This window comes from Xenopus laevis, chromosome 9_10S (genome assembly GCF_017654675.1).
Source record: "Xenopus laevis strain J_2021 chromosome 9_10S, Xenopus_laevis_v10.1, whole genome shotgun sequence".
Taxonomy (NCBI): Eukaryota; Metazoa; Chordata; class Amphibia; order Anura; family Pipidae; genus Xenopus; species Xenopus laevis.
This window is the reverse complement of record NC_054388.1, coordinates 18,368,028-18,386,900: the sequence shown is the minus strand read 5'-3', so window position 1 is coordinate 18,386,900 and position 18,873 is coordinate 18,368,028. Positions and strand designations below refer to the sequence as shown.

The 18,873-nt window shown below is 40.8% G+C and overlaps 1 protein-coding gene across 1 annotated transcript in view; it reads right to left on the bottom strand.

Moving 5' to 3' along the window:
* map2k3 (MAP kinase activator XMEK3) overlaps positions 1–18,873 on the bottom strand; it is a gene marked incomplete at its 5' end in the record, with an annotated part of 45,282 nt that overhangs the window by 9,816 nt on the left and 16,593 nt on the right. Inside the window, 7 exon segments of the mRNA NM_001090374.1 lie at positions 1,278–1,355; positions 1,505–1,632; positions 5,944–5,995; positions 7,055–7,171; positions 8,408–8,527; positions 10,074–10,187; positions 17,784–17,832. Coding sequence (NP_001083843.1) covers positions 1,278–1,355; positions 1,505–1,632; positions 5,944–5,995; positions 7,055–7,171; positions 8,408–8,527; positions 10,074–10,187; positions 17,784–17,832 — 658 coding nt within the window.

The window sequence follows — 18,873 nt, the reverse complement described above, 5'->3', positions numbered from 1 at the left end:
CTTCAAAGGAAAGTATATAGCGTATTTAAGAGCACTCAGGGGTATTGTGAAAAAAGGCTTTTATTGGAGTATTACAATCTACCCCACATCAACGCGTTTCGGTTCTCTCTGAACCGTCGTCAGGTCTTTGCCTAAGACCTTTCTCAACACCATACACACTACATTTAAAAAAACAGTCTTGAGAAAGGTCTTAGGCAAAGACCGAAACGTTGACCTGTTTTTATAAGAAAAGATTTTTTAACCCTTCAAAGGTTCCTGGTGTGCACCTCGCTCCTTCGATATTTTTGTATACTGCTAATGAGAGTAGCACCTGGGTCATTTTCTATCGTGAGGTGTGCTGAACCCATTTGGACTAAGTTTATATATATATATATATATATATATATATATATATATATATATATATATATATATATATATATAATCCTCCGATGAAGAAGCTGCACTCACAGGTCTTACAAAAATATAAACGGTTCAAGAAGCACTAACGTTTCGGCTGTATCTCAGCCTTTGTCAAAGAGGTACAGAGATACAGCCGAAACGTTAGTGCTTCTTGAACAAACCGTTTATATTTTCGTAAAACCTGTGAATGAACTTGATGGACGTGTGTCTTTTTTCAACCTAACTTACTATGTTACTATATATAGTAACATAGTAAAAAAAAAAATAGAAAGCTCAGAATTACGGAAAGGCCATCTCCAATAGAATCCATTTTATCCAAATAATAATCAAGTTTTTAAAAAAAAAAGTTTTTAAAAATGATTTCCTTTCTCTCTGTAATGATAAAACCGTTCCTTGTACTTGATTCAAACTAAGATATAGCAGTGCTGTTATGCTATGCGAGCTTTCAAATGGGGGTCACTGACCCCATCTAAAAAACAAATGCTCTGTAAAGCTTATTCATATTCCAGTCTCTTATTCAAACCAATGCATGATTACTAAGGTAGTTTGTACCCTAACAACCAGATTGCAAACATTGCAAACTGGAGAGCCGCTGAATAAAAAGCAAAATGCCTCAAAAACTCCAAATAATGAAAAATAAAAAAAACAATTGCAAATTGTCTCAGAATATCACTCTCCACATCATACTAAAAGTTAATTTAAAGGTGAACAACCCCCCAAACCCTGCAACCCATGTCTATATACCCTGGAGAGACCCCTGCAATGGTGCTGCAGATGAAAAATAATAGGACCTTGAGCCTGTGTTGCTGTGAATGGGAATTAGCTGGCACACAACAGAAATTCTGCCTTAAATTCGACAAAATAATCCTACATACCATTGTAATTCCAAGGCTCCAAATGTCTGATTTCACACTGTATCCTTTCTGGTTCAGTTCTGGGTTTATTCTTTCAGGCTGCAAAAAATAAATTCAGGAAAATATTTTAAGGGGCACATCAGAAAGCAAATCCACATACGACTCAAAGCATGGGGAAAGATGCCCTCTATATCTTCTATATAAAGACTGGGCACAGAGCTTTGCTGATAGAGCTCAACTTCACTTACAGCCATATAGGGTTTGCAGCCGGCATCCATGGTCTTGGCTACAGAGTCAACAAGATAGCCACTGATTCCAAAGTCACACATCTTCACCTGGCCTTCTTTGTTTATCAGTACGTTGGAGGGTTTCACATCTGCAAGCAAATAACGCAAGCTTGTGTTTAGATAGAGGTCAATCGACGACATTCAAAAGAATATTTGATTAGGCACAGAGCATAGATACAACTTCCAGAAATGTCAGTCTTTTTATAGAATAAAATATGCTGGGTAAACACCTGATAAGATTCCAACAGACCTAGTGGCACGTGCACTAACAACATCATTGCAATGGGCAGAAAGGTAGTTACAAGCCCAGCTGGGCCTATAGTCAATATGTTCAATTAATAATAGACCAATCGCACTCCACTCAGAGATGACTCGATGAGGCTCATTTATAAATACTGGGCACATTTGCACCTTGGCAGTAACCCATAGCAACAATCAGTGGCTGGCTTTTTTCAGCAAGCTATGGGTTACTGCCCAGGTGCAAATTTGCCGCATGTTCATAAATGAGACCCACAGTTTCTGTTATTGAAGATGGTTAGGGTGGTGGCACACGCGGGAGATTAGTCGCCAAACCTTCTCTACTGCGGGCAACAAATCTCCGCAAATGCCTTCCCGCAGGCAAGAATACGAATCGCTGGTGCATGACTTCGTTTTCCGAAGTCGCCTCACAAGAATACTTCAGACGGCTTCGGAAAACCAAAGCGATACATATGCATTCCTGCCGGCAAGTCGGAGATTAGTTGCCTGCAGTAGCTAAGATTTGACGCTTGAAGACTAATCTCCCCGTGTGCCACCACCCTTAAAGGAAAACTATACCCCCCAAAGAATGTAGGTCTCTATAAAAAGATATTGCATAAAACAGCTCATATGTAAAATCCTGATTCATGTAAATAAACCATTTTCATAATAATATACTTTTCTAGTAGTATGTGCCATTGGGTAATCATAAATAGAAAATTGCCATTTTAAAAAATAAGGGCCGCCCCCTGGGATCGTAGGATTCACTGTACTCACAACCATACCAACAAACCATACATGTTAGGTCACATGAGCCAATTAACAGACAGAGTTGTGTCTTTTGCTTCCACACTTCTTCCTGTTACAGTTAGAGTTGTAGTATTTCTGGTCAGGTGATCTCTGAGGCAGCACAGAGACCATCACGAAAGGGTGGCTCAAGGCAAGAGATGTAAAAGGGCAATATTTACTTAAATATATATTCCAGTTTGGTAAGATTCTTTAAAATGCCACTTAATATGATATGAACTATCTGTTGCTTAAAGGGGAACAAAACCTAGTCGGCGCTAACCCCCCTCCCCCCTCCCCCTGGCCTACCCCTCCCGCTGGGCAAATGCCCCTAACTTGTTACTTACCCTTCTGCGCAGGTCCAGTCCAGGGAGTTCACAGGCGACATCTTCTTCCACGCGATCTTCTTCCTCCTTTGACCGGCGCATGCGCAGTAGGATCGTTTCGCCGGTACGATCTACTGCGCATGCGCGTGACTTTTGGCGCATGCGCAGTAGATCCATACCGGCGAAATGCTCCTACTGCGCATGCGCCAAAACGCCGGTCAAAGGAGGAAGAAGATCGCGTGGAAGAAGATGTCGCCTGTGAACTCCCTGGACTGGACCAGCGCAGAAGGGTAAGTAACAAGTTAGGGGCATTTGCCCAGCGGGAGGGGTAGGCCAGGGGGGAGGAGGGGCAATACACGGGAGGGGGGAGGGGGGTTAGCGCCGACGAGGTTTCCTTCCCCTTTAAGTGTTCATTTTGGGGGTATAGTTTTCCTTTAATATAGTTCATCCTATACACTTCCTTTAATCAGTGCCAGCACTTTTTAGACTATTGGGGGAATGTTATAAATGTCGGTAGTGGAAAAAATATTCGCAACGCGAAAAGTTATGCCTCTGTGCAAACAAATTTGCCTTTGTGCGAATTTAATATAGCTTTTTGCAAACCCGGAAACTGCTTAGCGACCACTTCCGACAGTGGAAGAAGGTTTGCGAATTTTATAGTTAGCACCAGTGTGCAGTGAATGTAATAAAAGTGGTTATGTTTGCTCCAAAAGATTAAGACACCTGCCACCACTTCTTAAAAGTGGGCAATGCACAATTAAAATTCCCAATGTAATAATAGTTTAAGAAGGAGTATTACATTGTATGTATGTATATTTTTATTTGTAGAGCGCTCCTTGCGGGCAAAGCACTATACAGCAATTGTGAATTTAGACTTTTTATTCTTATTTCTGCTAATTATTTTGCTCTTTGCGACTTTTATTACATTCCCCCATATAGGTACCATGTGTTGCCAGTAAACGGGCAGCACGGATCAAACGGCAATCTGGAATCTAAAGCATTAGCCTGGTGTAACTTTTATACCAATACCGTTGGTTCTACATTTCCCGTCCCATAAAGGGTAAAACTATTCCACAACCTTATAATTGCTAGGGATGCACTGAATCCACTATTTTGGATTCCGCCAAACCCCCGAATCCTTTGTGAAAGATTCAGCCAAATACCGAACCAAATCCTAATTAGCATATGCAAATTAGGGGTGGGAAGGGTAAAACATTTTTTACTTCCTTGTTTTGTGAAAAAAGTCACGCGATTTCCCTCCCCGCCTCTAATTTGCATATGCAAATTAGGATTCGGTTTGGCCAAATCCGAATCCTGCTGAAAAAGGCCGAATCCTGGCCGAATCCCGAACAGAATCCTGGATTCGGTGCATCCCTAATAACTGCAGAATTAAGTTAAAGAATTTCACCTTTATATAGCTTAGGAGGAACACTTTGCATAAATAGACAGCACCCAGCAGGAACTTTCTTAAAAAGCCTTTATTTCAAGGGCTTTATTCAGACGAAATACAGCACGAAATACAGCAACGTTTCAGGCTTCCATTAGCCTTTCCTCAAGCTTGAGGCTTTTTAAGAAAATTCCTGCTGGGTGCTGTCTATTTATGCAAAGTGTTCCTGTAATTTCGGCTGTTGGTGGCAGCCTGGGACGTGCACCAAAAGACTGTTGATGAAGGGTGAGTGCTGAACTTTTATCCTGTATAGCTTAGGAGGGACAAGTTGTTCCGAATCATTGCTTGTTAGAGGGGCAGTTCGCTTTCAAATTGACATTTAGCATGATGTAGACAGCGATATTCTGAGAAAGTTTGTAATTGGTCTTAATGTTTTTATTATTTTAAGAATATATATTTTTTTAATTATTTAGATTTTTGTTGCAACTCTCCAGTTTGGAATTTCAGCAGTGATTTGGCTTTAGGGTCCAATTTACCCTAGCAACCAGACAGGGGTTTGAACGAGAGACTGGAAGATGAAAAGGGGAGGGCCTAAATAGAAAGATAAATAATAGAAAGAAAAATTAAGAATAAAAAAGTAGCTTTAGAGAGCAAAAGTGACGACCAACTAAAAGTTAACGTAAAGGAACAGTAACACCAGACAATGAAAGTCTTTTAAAGTAAATAGAACGAACTATTGTACTGCACTAGGTAAAACTGGTGTGTTTGCTTCAGAAGCGCTACAATATTTTATATAAATAAGTTGTTGTTTTATTTTTGGTGTTACTGTTCCTTTAAAGGTGACCTACCCCTTTAAAAGTGAAATTAATTTTATGTCTCTAGTGCCCTGGTGTTTTCAGATAGCTATTAGTATAGTGGCGACACCCTTTCCAGTAAGCACTGGAAAAGTGATAACCTTAGCAGATTTCCTGCAGAGCTTTGACTTCTTGTTCTGCAGGAATCTCCTGGCCTCCTGTTGTACGGTTATTACCATAAATCAGGAAAACACAGTGTCATTCTGCATAAAGGGATGAATCGTGCAATAAAAATGATAGCACGCGGATTTGAAGTATCTGATGTTCTGTAAAGAAACAGGGCGTAAAACCAAACTGAACACATCTAGTAAAGTAATGAATAAGACTGGGGGAACCAGTTTTCCATTGCATCTGTCACTTCCTTATCCTCAGCCTGTAACCCGCATCAGCTCTCCATGTCCGAAAGCAAGTTGCATTTCCGGACTTCTGATAACTGCCAAAGCCTCCTATAAATGACAACTGTTTTACATTAATAATAAAAACATGTCCATAAAGCCAACGCAACTCAATTGCCTGCAGCACAGTTCTGTAAATAGGAGCAAAAAGCTTTTCAAAAGTGCTGATCTTACTACTCTAAAGCTGATCCTATGTCTAGAATCCCAGCCATAAAGCAAAGCAGATCCGCGGTTTCTTTTTGCCATCAAGTAACACAATAAGTTTATTCCCATTCACCTGCCAATAATATAGTTTACAACTCATTTTCCTAGACACATTACACATTGTAAGAAGGACAAGTATATGCCGAATGATCATGAGTGCATCCCTTTATGTCATTTGTATAATGAATGCTTAAAAACACTAGACACTCACCTCTGTGGATTACTGACAGTTTACTATGCAGATGTTCTAATGCTTTAACAATCTGGAGGGAGGAACAGAACACAGAATAAGTAAGGACAGGACCCTATTCTAATTCCATCCTACAGTGAAGGAAATTCACTGAAGTACGAAAGCTTTAATCAAATATTTATAAAGTTCCTGCAATTAGGAAATGCTTCAATGACCGCCGATTAATTCCCTGAGAGGTGCAATGTTGTTTTCCCTCCGGTTGAAGGTATAGGGCTCATTCACACCACAACCCATCGGGTTCAGGCACAATTCAGTTTATAATTATAATGCAGTCGTGTGATTTGTTCTGGCTAGTCAGAGTTAATCTTAAAAAGCAGATGAAAATATAACTTCTAAAAAGGTGTATTTAATCAAACTCTCTTTTTTGGTAATTGTTTTTTTCTCTTTTGAGCCCCTACCTAAAGAGTCACATACTTGGTGTTTTGATGTGGCTCCAGGGCACTTTCATTTCTAGTTATAAGCAGCTGTCTCAAACAGGGTACCAGGTATGGTGAGCCTAACTAGTAGGCTACAAGATACATGGGTACCCAGAGAATACCCGCAAAGTGGTTGGTTTCGGGCAAAAAGCCCCGGTTCCTTGGCCGAGCGGGCAATCCGAGGGTAACTCAGCTGGGTACCCAACAAAGGTGCAGGCTTTATTCCTCCCAGCCTTGTGGTTCTTCCAGTTTTTAAATTATTTGGGAAGATTCGGCACCAGAATGATGTCCCCCGGGTTGAAAGGTTAGTTGGCCTATTGTGGGTTGGGTAGCGGGAATATGTGGGACAAATTGCTGGTCGGGTACGGGTTTTTTAAAAAATGGACCCCCTACTACAAGGGAATCACTCTGATTGGATGCTTGGATGGATATTTCAGACAACAGCAATATCCAACCTCACATGGACCAATAGCTCCAAAAATGAAAATATTATGCTTCACATGCATTCTAATTACAGTTTATTTAACACTGCTGCTACATATGACTCTTGCCATGCTCTAACAGATGTTCTTAGTCACAGTTTCGATACCTTCCTAGGCATTCAAGCAATCCTGGAATGTTGCCCTGTGCAAGTTTAGCTTCAGCTTGCTACTTACCGAAACTGCTATTTTTCCTAGTATGTCCTCGGGGATGGTCAGGCCTTTGTCAATCACATTCTTGTAGAATTTATCCAGTGATGTGTCCATCAACTCCATGCAAATCCAGACATCCCCCTAGAAAATATATCATTTAACAAGAGCACTGGAACTGTGGCAATGGACTACTGCTAAGCCCTATCACTATCGGAGCAGATTAAGTTGCCCAACCCTATAAAGCCATTGGGGCATTTTGACCGAAGCTCTCTTCCAGCAGAAAGAGGCTGTAAAAACAACCCAATCTTCTGTGACCACTCCTTGTGTGTTTTAACAGTGAGCTCCATGATCGATGCACATGACAGACAGACCTCCATGCGCAAACACTGTATATGCCATTAGCTAAGATGTAGCCTGATCTGGTGAGGACCATAAGGTAGCAGGGAGAAAGACAGGGATGTGCCAGGAGGTAAGAACACCTCATATCACAGTCAACATTGTGCACGTTTAAAGCTCTACACTGTACTACTGCAGTGCAGCCTTGCACAGAACACCAATTTGCAGGGATCCCCAACCTTTTTTTACCCCTGAGCCACATTTATATGTTAAAAAAAAAAGCTGGAGAGCAAAACTAATAAGCAAAACATTCTTGGGGTGCCAATAATGGGCGATGCTTGATTATTGGTAGCCCCTATATGGACTAGCAGCCTACAGGAGGTTTTGTTTAGCAGTACACCTGGTTTTTATACAACCAAAACTTGCCTGGAATTCAAAAATAATCACCTGCTTTGAGGCCACTGGGAACAACATCCAACGGAAACATGTTGCTTACAAGCCACTGGTTGGGGATTATTGGCTGACACCGTGCATCATTGCCAAGCATACCAGCAATTTGTGGGGATTAAACTCAATAATACTTTCACCGCCTGGCCTCAGAATGAGTCCATGAGTCCACTTACAATTTAGTACTCTGTAATTAAGAGTCTGTTGTAGCATCTATGATTATGCCACAAGCAAAACAAACCAGATATTAACATACAATGACAGATCTCCCAGATACCTTTAATAAGTGGGTGAAGTGAGAGCTCAAAAGGACAGGGCTGACTTTGCACCTGAGGAAGGGGTTGTTCCCCCAAAGCTTGTGCTTTGAATTTCTGCAATAAAATGTGATTAAGGCAAAAGTTTCGGAACAAAGCTGGTGTGCTTCATCCCTTTACACATTTTGGCCAGGTGCAAACACGGGTGACTGCCCTGGGTCCTTTAAACTGGAGCAGTCATAGACAGACAGCATTTCAGATAGGATCAGCAGCACTTTTCATCCCCAAACTGTGGCCCTTTCATTAAGTACAACTCCATATATACATATGCTGCTAATACCTCTCTAAACAGGGCCCCATAAAACGTGACAGTAAAATGGCAGTCCACTGTTCGCATAGAGATATCCAAGTCCATCAGCAGCCTTTTCTGTTCCTGGCTGTTCACAGTAGCTCTGATGCGCTGCAGAGAGATGGGGAGAGAGGGTCAGTCTGGGCAATTAGAGAACAAAAGCATTATGCATATAAATACTGGTTACTAGCCCATCTTTTTTAATTTAGCTGCCATAAAATCTAACACAGCGGCCTTCTTTTGCAAACTGTGCAAGTCTAGTACAAAGTTGGACAGATGTGCCATATGTGCCATGTGCCACACAATAAGCATGCTTAGATTCTAAACTGAGATAATGATTACATTAATTAAATATAATCATTGATTACATTACATAAAATAGAGGACCATATTACAGTAAGTTTTTGGCACATGAACCCTTCTGATCACCAAAACACGGTGACAAATGTGCTAGGAGCTAGGAGGTCCCTTGCTTTTCAACTTGTTTATTAATGACCTGGAGGTGGGCATTGAAAGTACTGTTTCTATTTTTGCAGATGATACTAAATTGTGCAGAACTATAGGTTCCATGCAGGATGCTGCCATTTTGCAGAGTGATTTGTCTTAGTTGGAAAACTGGGCAGCAAACTGGAAAATGAGGTTCAATGTTGATAAATGCAAGGTTATGCACTTTGGCAAAAATAATGCAAGTTATACACTAAATGGCAGTGTGTAGGGAGTTTCCTTAAATGAGAAGGATCTAGGGGTCTTTGTAGATAACACGTTGTCTAATTCTGGGCAGTGTCATTCTGTGGCTACTAAAGCAAATCAAGTTCTGTCTTGCATAAAAAAGGGCATTAACTCAAGGGATGAAAACATAATTATGTCTCTTTATAGGTCCCTGGTGAGGCCTCATCTGGAGTATGCAGTGCAGTTTTGGACTCCAGTCCTTAAGAGGGATATAAATGAGCTGGAGAGAGTGCAGAGAGGTGCAATTAAACTGGTTAGAGGAATGGAAGACAAATTATGAGGGGAGACTGTCAAGGTTGGGGTTGTTTTCTCTTGAAAAAAGGTACTTGCGAGTGGACATGATTACACTTTACAAGTACAATAGAGGACATTATAGACAAATAGCAGGGGACCTTTTTACCCATAAAGTTGATCACCGTACCAGAGGCCTCCCCTTCAGACTAGAAGAAAAGAACTTTCATTTGAAGCAACGTAGGAGGTTCTTTACGGTCAGGACAGTGAGGTTGTGGAATGCACTGCCGGGTGATGGCTGATTCAGTTAATGCCTTTAAGAATGGCTTGGATGATTTTTTGGACAGACATAATATCAAAGGCTATTGTGATACTAAACTCTATAGTTAGTATAGGTATGGGTATATAGAATTTAATTAAAAGTAGGGATGGGTGTATGTATGGATGCTGGGTTTTCATTTGGAGGGGTTGGACTTGATGGACTTTGTCTTTTTTCAACCCAATTTAACTATGTAACTATGTAACTATCTCCCAGAAATGGGCAATAATGTATTTTCCTATGAAAGCTGTTGCGACTTGCCACCCCCACCACCACTATTCCCATCCGTGAAAAGTGAACTGCAGAAATCCATGCTGTTTTGATCATCAGAACAAATAGCAGCAGTCAGAACTCACGGTCAGCCCACCCGTCTCTCACCTTTACTGCCATTATCTGCTCACTGGGAACATGGCGCATCTTCTCCACGACTCCATAGGCTCCACGGCCCAGCTCTTCTATTGGTTCCAAGTCATCGGCCTTAACTTCAAAGTTCTAAAGAGACAGGACAGGATTGAGAAATGGATAGAATGAATTGGTACATGAAAATAAATGGTTACAGGGTAGATATTATTTATATGTTGTCCACAGAAGCCCATCCCTGGCAGCTACTACAGTTGTGCCACTCTGACAAAAATACCTCAAAATATCTGCTTTCTTGGAACTGAGCAGTTTTCTTGTTATATGATGAATCACTCCATGGGCCGAATGGGTGGATACCATACATGTGGCCTTGTATGACTAGGTCTCTATTGTTTCATTTGTGCTCTCTGCGATACAAGAGCCAATTTTCCAGTTTACTAAAATTGAATCATCAGTTTTGAGGAACCCCACTTTATTCCCCTGGTAAAATCTGGGTCACTGGTGTGTGGGGCAAGTTTCAAAATTTGCCTCATGGCAAGAGCAGTGCAGCCAGCTGCCAATGGTTTACAAAAGATGGTCTAACAAGATCCAAGACCCGAGGTCACCCATTCCGATTAGAAAAAAAGGGTTCCGCCTAAATATTCGGAGCTGTGAAGCTATGGAATTCTCTACCGGAATCAGTTGTACAGGCTGATACATTAGATAGCTTTAAGAAGGGGTTGGACGATGTTTAAGAAAGTGAGGGAATACAGGGTTATGGAAGATGTTTCATATTTCAAGTTGATTGAAATATGATTGCCATCTTGGAGTAAGAAAGGAATTTTTTCCCCCTCTTAGGCAAATTGGAGAGGCTTCAAATTGGGTTTTTGTCTAACTAACAGTTACTAACTAGCAGTTAGGCAGGTTATATATAGACTAAAGAGGTTGAACTATGTTACGAATATAGGGAGCTGCGTTGAACAGCTTTGAAGGCATGGATCATTACGGTTATAGAGCTACCAAACCTCTGGTACATTAAATATAGTACAGGTATTGGATCTGAAACCCATTATCCAGAAAGCTCTGAATTCCGGAAAGGCCATCTACCATAGACTGAATTTTATCCAAATAATCCAAATGTTTAAAAGCGATTTGCTTTTTCGCTATAATAATAATAAAACAGTTTATTGAACTTGATCCCAACTAAGATATAATTAATCCTTATTTGGAAACAAAACCCGTCTATTGGGTTTATTTAGTGTTTACATTACTTTCTAGTAGATACAAATTATGGAAAGATCCTTTATCCGGAAAGTCCCAGGTCCCGAGCATTCTGGATAACAGGCCCCATACCTGTATATGCAATGCAGCATTTCAAGTGATTTTAAGGCTTTAGTTCTTTTTCAGACATGATTAAGCAGTGGAATAGTAACACGGCACAGCTCTACCTACAGAAAACAGCATGATGTGCTACAATGTATGCAGCAGTGTATTCTATTAACGGCCCATTCCTAGCACAAGTAGTCTGGCTGAACATCCCACAACTCAGTTCTAGAGATGGGCCGAAAATTCAAGAAACGGTTACAAATTAGCCAAATGCAATGAAGTCTTTTTTTCCCCCACTCAACCTACTTGAGACCGATACATTGCTTTGGGGATGGCTGGGGATCCTGGGATGTATAGCTCAGCACGAGCTGTCGGACTGACTGCATGCTATACTTCCCTGCTTTACCTTTAGTTTGAAAGCCTGGGATCAATGGGGACAAGAAGAAGAACTGGTACAACCGGTTCTTAAATTTCATGACTTTCTTCCCTTTCTCCAGAATAATGTTATCCAGCAGAACTCCAGTCATGAGAGCATGGGGTGGGGGGTGGGGATGCGAATGTTACAGAAGCAATAATGTATGCAATAAAAACATGTTTTAAAGGGCAACTGTCGTACGGACTGCCTGGGCTGAAGTACAGTGAATATGCAGTTCATCAACACACGCCAGAAACATTACTCGATATATTTACTGCTACTAGGGGTGCTGTTTATTTCAGAGAGACGCGGCTAATTCAAGTAGCATGGCACAAATGTTAATTTTCAGAGAAGCATTATTTAATGTACACTGAAATATCTCCTCTAATAAGATTGGGCAGATCTTTATTGCGCAACACTGTTTTATTCTATTTAAAGTCGTGGTTCACCTTTAAAGGAGAAGGAAAGGCTAAAGCTGGCCATAAGCACAAAGATCCGATTGTACGAATCATCGTAAGATCGGACTTCCCCATCTCCCAACCTGCTACATGGACTTCTGTATCACACTTCCTGTTTTCAGATTAAACCTCCAGGATTTGGGCTTGAGCATGCTCAGTTTGCTCCTCTTCCCCTCCCTCCTCCCCTCCCTGCTGTAATCTAAGCCCAGAGCTATGAGTGAGCAGGAAGAGACTCAAGCAGGAAGTGATGTCACAGCAAGCTAATATGACAGCTGCTATCCTAAACAAACAGAGAGAGCTTCTAGAGCTGTTTAATAAATTCTGCAGAATAAATACAGTGTTATAGCTTGCACTATTGTGGCGATAAACTGCTTCTGTGGCTTTCCTTCTCCTTTAAGTTGACTTTTAGTATATTATAGAATGACCAATTCTAAACAACTTTTCAATTGACCTTCATTTTTTTCTTTTTTATAGTTTTTTTAATTATTTGCCTTCTTTTTCTGACTCTTTCCAGCTTTCAAATGGGGGTCACTGACCCCATCTAAAAAAAACAAATGCTCTGTAAGGTTACATATTTATTGTTACTGCTACTTTTTATTGCTCATTTCAGACCCTCTCCTATTCATATTCCAGTCTCTTATGCAAATCAGTGCACAGTTGTTAGGGTAATTTGGGCCCTAGCAACCAGATTGCTGAAATTGCAAACTACAGAGCTGCTGAATAAAAAGCTAAATAGCTAAATAACTCAAAAACCACAAATAATAAAAAATGAAAACCGATTGCAAATTGTCTCAATATGAATCCTCTCTACATCATACTAAATGTTAAATCAGAGGTGAACAACCCCTTTAACCTTGGTTAAGGTTGATTTGGACTAGCCGGCAGCAACTGAATGACAACTCCCATCATCCTCTGCTGACCACATCCTGTGGATTATTGCTTCATTCACAGAATTTCACAAAGAGGAAGAAGCAAACCGCAAAAGCTAACAATAGCCAAACATTCTTGCAAGCAGCAAGTATAAAGGCAGCGAGCTTACTAAGGATGGTCAGGCTGCCAAGCCTTGGTGGCACATCTTCTCCTAATTACCTACCTACCAGGTCTCCTTATACATGGACATTATATTTAAATGTATCATTATATCCACTGTCAGCCATCCAATCCCCTGAGTAATGCCAGAGGTCACCAGTGCTGGCAGTGAGAACTTGTCAGGATAAGGTCACAGGAAATCCCTACAATAGGAGAACCCTTGAATCCATAAAATAAGGGCAGACAAAAAAAAACCTGTAAGCATGCAAGCACATACGCATCTGTCAGATATGTCATTAACACTGTCTTAGCCAGTGGATTAAATCTCCCTCAAAATAGAGGTAACTGATATACAGGTATACTGTGGTGAGGCCCTGCCATGAGAACACGTTGTCACACTGTATTTTAAGTGTCTCGGTGCAAGGTAAATCATGCCACACATTTCCATTAATACACAGAAGCTCAGGAAACAGTTTTAAAAGTTTCCACCAGGCAGAGCCGGCCGGCTTGTGCTTCCGTAAACTCAGCAGGTTTCCTTCATATGAAGGAATTTTCTTGGATTAAGATTAAATGGTTTCCAAATGATTCTTGGCTGCCGAGCCCGGTAACAGTCTGCAAGCAGCCCGTTTAATGAACCAAAATGTAAACTTAGAACCTGCCGAAGTACTACCTGCAGGATTAACACCGCACGCTCCAACTGTCCTTTCTGAACCCAAACTGCCTGGAGTGGTGCCGTTCCAAATACAATCACTTCTCACACTCACCTTTTCCAAAATGCTCTTAACTTGTCTGGGACACAAACTACACCATCTCTTGGAGGGCTCCAGGCTCTTGGAAAAGTCGGAGTATTTATTTCTAATCATTCCTGCTCTTAGAAAATCTGATTTATCAGGAACCGCCAGTTAGCAAATATAATAATCTAAAATAACATAGTACAGATAGTTGAAGCTGAAAAATGACCCTCCATCAAGATGAAACATTTGGCACCTTGGTTTTTAGGAACTAAAACTTCTCTACCTTGACCAAGCTTTACACTTTACTCACCTATTATGGTTTAGATGAATGTATTGTTAACTCTTTGTATTTGTCAAATAGAAATATAATAAGGAACTGTGTGTTTTATATTTGCCTAGTTTGAAAATTAGCCTTGGCTAAATCAACCACTTCTTGTATGTATGAATGTATGTATAACTTTATATGTCAAGCGCTGTTAAGGAGCCACAGCACTGTACAGTGCATAAAAGTACGATATACATAAAATTATACATGGTGGAGACAAATCACATAATACATTTTTACAGAATCATAGGACAAATATCTTAAGTGCTATGTGGTAAGAGACGTAGTGGGAAGGAGGTCCCTGCCCCATAGAGTTTACAGTCTAAGTGGACGGGAGGTTAACATACAGGTACAAATTGGAGATGAAAAAGTGCACAAAGTAAGGCATGTCCACAAACATACTTATTGTCTCCCATAGCTCTCCCACTAGATTTCCCTAACAAGAAAGCAGAAAAGGGGCAAAGTCTGTCAGTCTATTGGGGCAAGCAATGGCATAATTGAATCAGGCAATAAGAGACCTATTCAAAGCAGTAACAATAAAGCAGGCTTATTTTATTGTGCATACAGAGAGAGAGTGACACCATAAACCTATGCATGCTGGTAATTTCATGCTAATGCCAGATTCCATGGCACTGAGAAAGTGGCACTGAAAAGGTTTAAACTAAGAAGTCTGCACTTTAGGAAAAGCTTTTTTCAGTCTTGTTAACTATTATCTGCACCACCATAGCGCACTAGTCTAAACTGCAGTACAGAAAACCAATAATAAAACATAGGTATTACTTACTATTTTTTAGTGCAGTGCTAATGTTTTTGTTTACTTATACCTTGTGCCAATGTGCCCATTATGCTTGGAATGTCACTTCATAGCATGCAAAACAGAGACACAGAGTATCCTTGTAGCTAACATGTGCCTTGACAAGGCATTATTTATAGGGTTAATTCACATTGTTCCCATGCTTTATTCTGAACTAAAATCCCATGCAACTGAATGCAGGCCCATGTGCTACCGCTTGCTTCTCTTTTTGTCAGAAGAGTAAATTGCACCATCCATTAACTGGCACAAACTTTCATGCCACAATCCTACACTGGGTCGAGCACTAGCAGAATACCCACAAAACGGTCAGAATATCCCTGATTCCCTGACCATGTGGGTAATCTGCGGGTAACCCACCTGGGTACTCGGCAAATGTGCATGATTGTTCCCTCCCTAGTGCTGTAGGAGGAATTGCCGCTGGAGTGATGTCACTGTCGGTCTACGATGAGGTCACCTCCAGGTTTGCAGAGCCCTGGTCAAAAGGTCATTTTAACTTTATAGGGTCCGGGTCGTATAGCGGTTCTTTGTAGGGGGATGTGTTGGGTAGCAGTTGCGTGTTGGGTTAGGGGTCAGTGAGTCTGGGTAGGACACGGATCATTCCAATTGGACCCATGCAGGACTCTACTACAATTATCCAGCTCCACGTGTTTGAGGCAGATGCAGTTTTACTGGAATTTTAGAAAGTGAGTAGTAAACATGGTACACTACACCACAATTTTGCACACCATTAGCAAATAGGGCCCCATTGGGTGTGCAGTTGGGAAACACACCCAATGAATAATGTTCCCACATGTGCATAAGGAGCTTTAAAAGAGCGAGATTGGACCAAATTGTACAGAAAACATAATGTTAAAACATTATTTAGCACACAAAAGGGGAGCAATTATGCACAATGCACTGTCTTTGTGATTGAGCCTGAATACGCTTGGTTTACTCAGCAAAACAAGATAATGAAACATCTATTTGCTCTCAAATGTCCCAATGGCCCAGAATAACAGGGTATTGAAAGCAAGCACTTATGACTTGCCCCATCTTTTTTCGCAGAATTTACAGCCTTCCCCAGTAGGTTGCTACTTTGTGCATTAGGCGCGCTCAGGGTCATCTCAGTTTATTCTGTGCTCTTGGTACTTGCTTTTCTTTGGTGCGCTAGTCATTTTATATTGCAGCGGTAATGTAAGATCGTTCTAGAGAGCTAATGCTAATTATTTATACATCATTTAGACAGTGCACTCTGTGTGCCACAAATTTTAAAGAAATATTGCCGTTCAATTTAATTTTTATACAGGCATTTACAAGGCTGTGTGCATAATTCTCTAACACAGATGAAGGCTTCACATAAATATATGTTTAAATAAACTAGAGTTTTGTTACTTTCATAATGTATAAGTACTAATGTATGGGACTGCTTTAGTGATTTTAAAGGGAATCTGTCATGGTTATTATTTCTAAATTACACATACATTGCAAATAATTCACTCTGCCATTTAAAATTTTATTCTTTAAGCTGCAATATGGCTTTTAGCTGCAATATGGGTGTGGAGGCAGCTATCACAGTGCATTGTGCCTGATTCTGAGCTTTTAAAAGGAGCCAACACTTCAGGGGAGTGGCTTTGAGACAGCTGTTTTCTCTCCCCTTCTCATTGTACTTTAATACGACCCAAGTCGTGACCCAAGCAGGGTTGAGTGCTATTCTCATGTCAAATTAAAGAAATTGGTGCGCAATGCCAATAATCGTACCATTATTAATCAAAAGAAAAAGTATCCAAAAATAATAATCAATAAAGGGAGAGAATACTCACAGTTCACCCCAGTCCATTGGCGCAAGAATCCAAAACATCAAAAAGTTGTGAGTTCTCTCCAAAAGTAAAGCAAATAATTTATTAGGACATACATATGGGTCTGTCCTGTTTCTGGATCCAGTGATCCCATAGGTTCATTGCTTTCTGATTTGCCCGATCACTTCTGGTAGGTTATTAAAATAATGTACTGCTGTCTTGGAAATACCCTTCATGTCTTTTAACAAAACATGCCCACTAGGGGTCGCTGACACTGTGGAGGATACACAAAGGCTTTTATTCTTAGAGACCAGGCAACACCATGTATGTGCCATTTGGAAGTACCAAGCCTTCCTATTAAATTATGAAGATCCCTAGCAGTAAGTAACTGAAAATAACATCAAAATGGTGAGAATGCAGAGAGACAAAGCAGACTAGTACTGTTCAGCCATAACATCTGTTTCGCTGTAAAACTGACTGGCAGCACAGTGTCTGGGTCCTAAGTTCAATTCAAGCCAGAGCACGATCTGCAATGAGCTTGTAAGTTTTTCCCAAAAACACAGGAGGTTAACGGACTGCCCAAAATAAAATTTGCAGTTCCTTTAATTTGCCTGTTGTGGGATCTTTCAGTATCCGCTGCTTTCTCCATGGTCAAATACCTCCACCTTGAGCTGTAGGTCTTGGGACATGTGCACTCTTGCCCCATGTATTGGCTGGTGAGATTATATACTTTGGTTCCCAAACAGGAATATTCTTTTTTAACCTTAGATTGTAAACTCCACTGGGGTAGGGACTGATGTAACTGATGTATAATCTCTGTAAAGCACTGCACAACATGAATAAAGGTTAATCATTTATTTGACGCTTTCTTACCTTTTCTCCTATGAGGATGCAGGCTTTAGAATCCAAGTCCCGTGGTGGCCTGTACGAAAAAGCAAGCAGACAGCAGACATTATTATAAAGCAATAAATCACTGTGTCAGACCCACTCATCCTCTCAGTTAGTCTGTTCCAGCTGTGAAGAAACAATACATTTTTCACAGGGTTGTGCATCTGACTCTATAGAATCCTGATCCCTTTGCAGTGTGGGCAGACGGCTTGCTGAATAGAGCAAAGGGAATGGGGATATTACACACGCTGGCTAAACCTTTTGTATGAACTTCCGCCCGCTCAATACTAGTCCTAGTGACAGCTGCAAGGCTAAATATTTTGACCCCCCCCATATAGATTTCTTTTACTGGTTTGATAGTGGTTTGCCCTCCATGAATGCAAAGATGGATCAATATTCTTAAACCCTAAATAGAAATGAAATAGAAAAATCTAGTGAAAAGAAACACAAAGTCGTTTAAAGCTCTTAAATCTGTCAGACTGGGAAATAGGAATAGTGGCAGTCAAGCTGCTGCACAACTACAACTGTACAGATCTCCTTTGACAGATGCTCAGAATGTTCGTTGTATAGCTGCTGCTGCATCCAAGTTCTTACCTACCCAGTTCAGTTAATCTTTTTAATGCCAAGTATTTGTGTAAGCAAGCATTCTTTTATCACGACAATCTGGACACTGGGGGGGGGGGGGGGGGGAGAAGCAGTTTAATGAAATTACGAGGACAAGATTTCATAGGATTTCATGCTGCAACTAAGCAACCAATATGGCAGCAAACAAATACTATTTAGCACAAATACAGAGCTGCCGGCATAGATCATTTGGTTTGATTAGGGCATCAATATAGTTATAATTTGCCTGACTGCCCCAATGCCATTATCCTTGCCTCTCCTGCTGAATCAACGTAAATAACACAAGTGATGCGACTGTCACCCTGAACAAGGTGGTTATTAAAGTCATCAATTGGTGCAACGTCATTTTAAGTGACGCAAATCCACACTCTGACCACAACTTCCCCAGTGGTGTTTGTTTTGATTCATCTGGCGCAAATCTGTGGAGGCCTGCAATTATAGTGAAATTGTG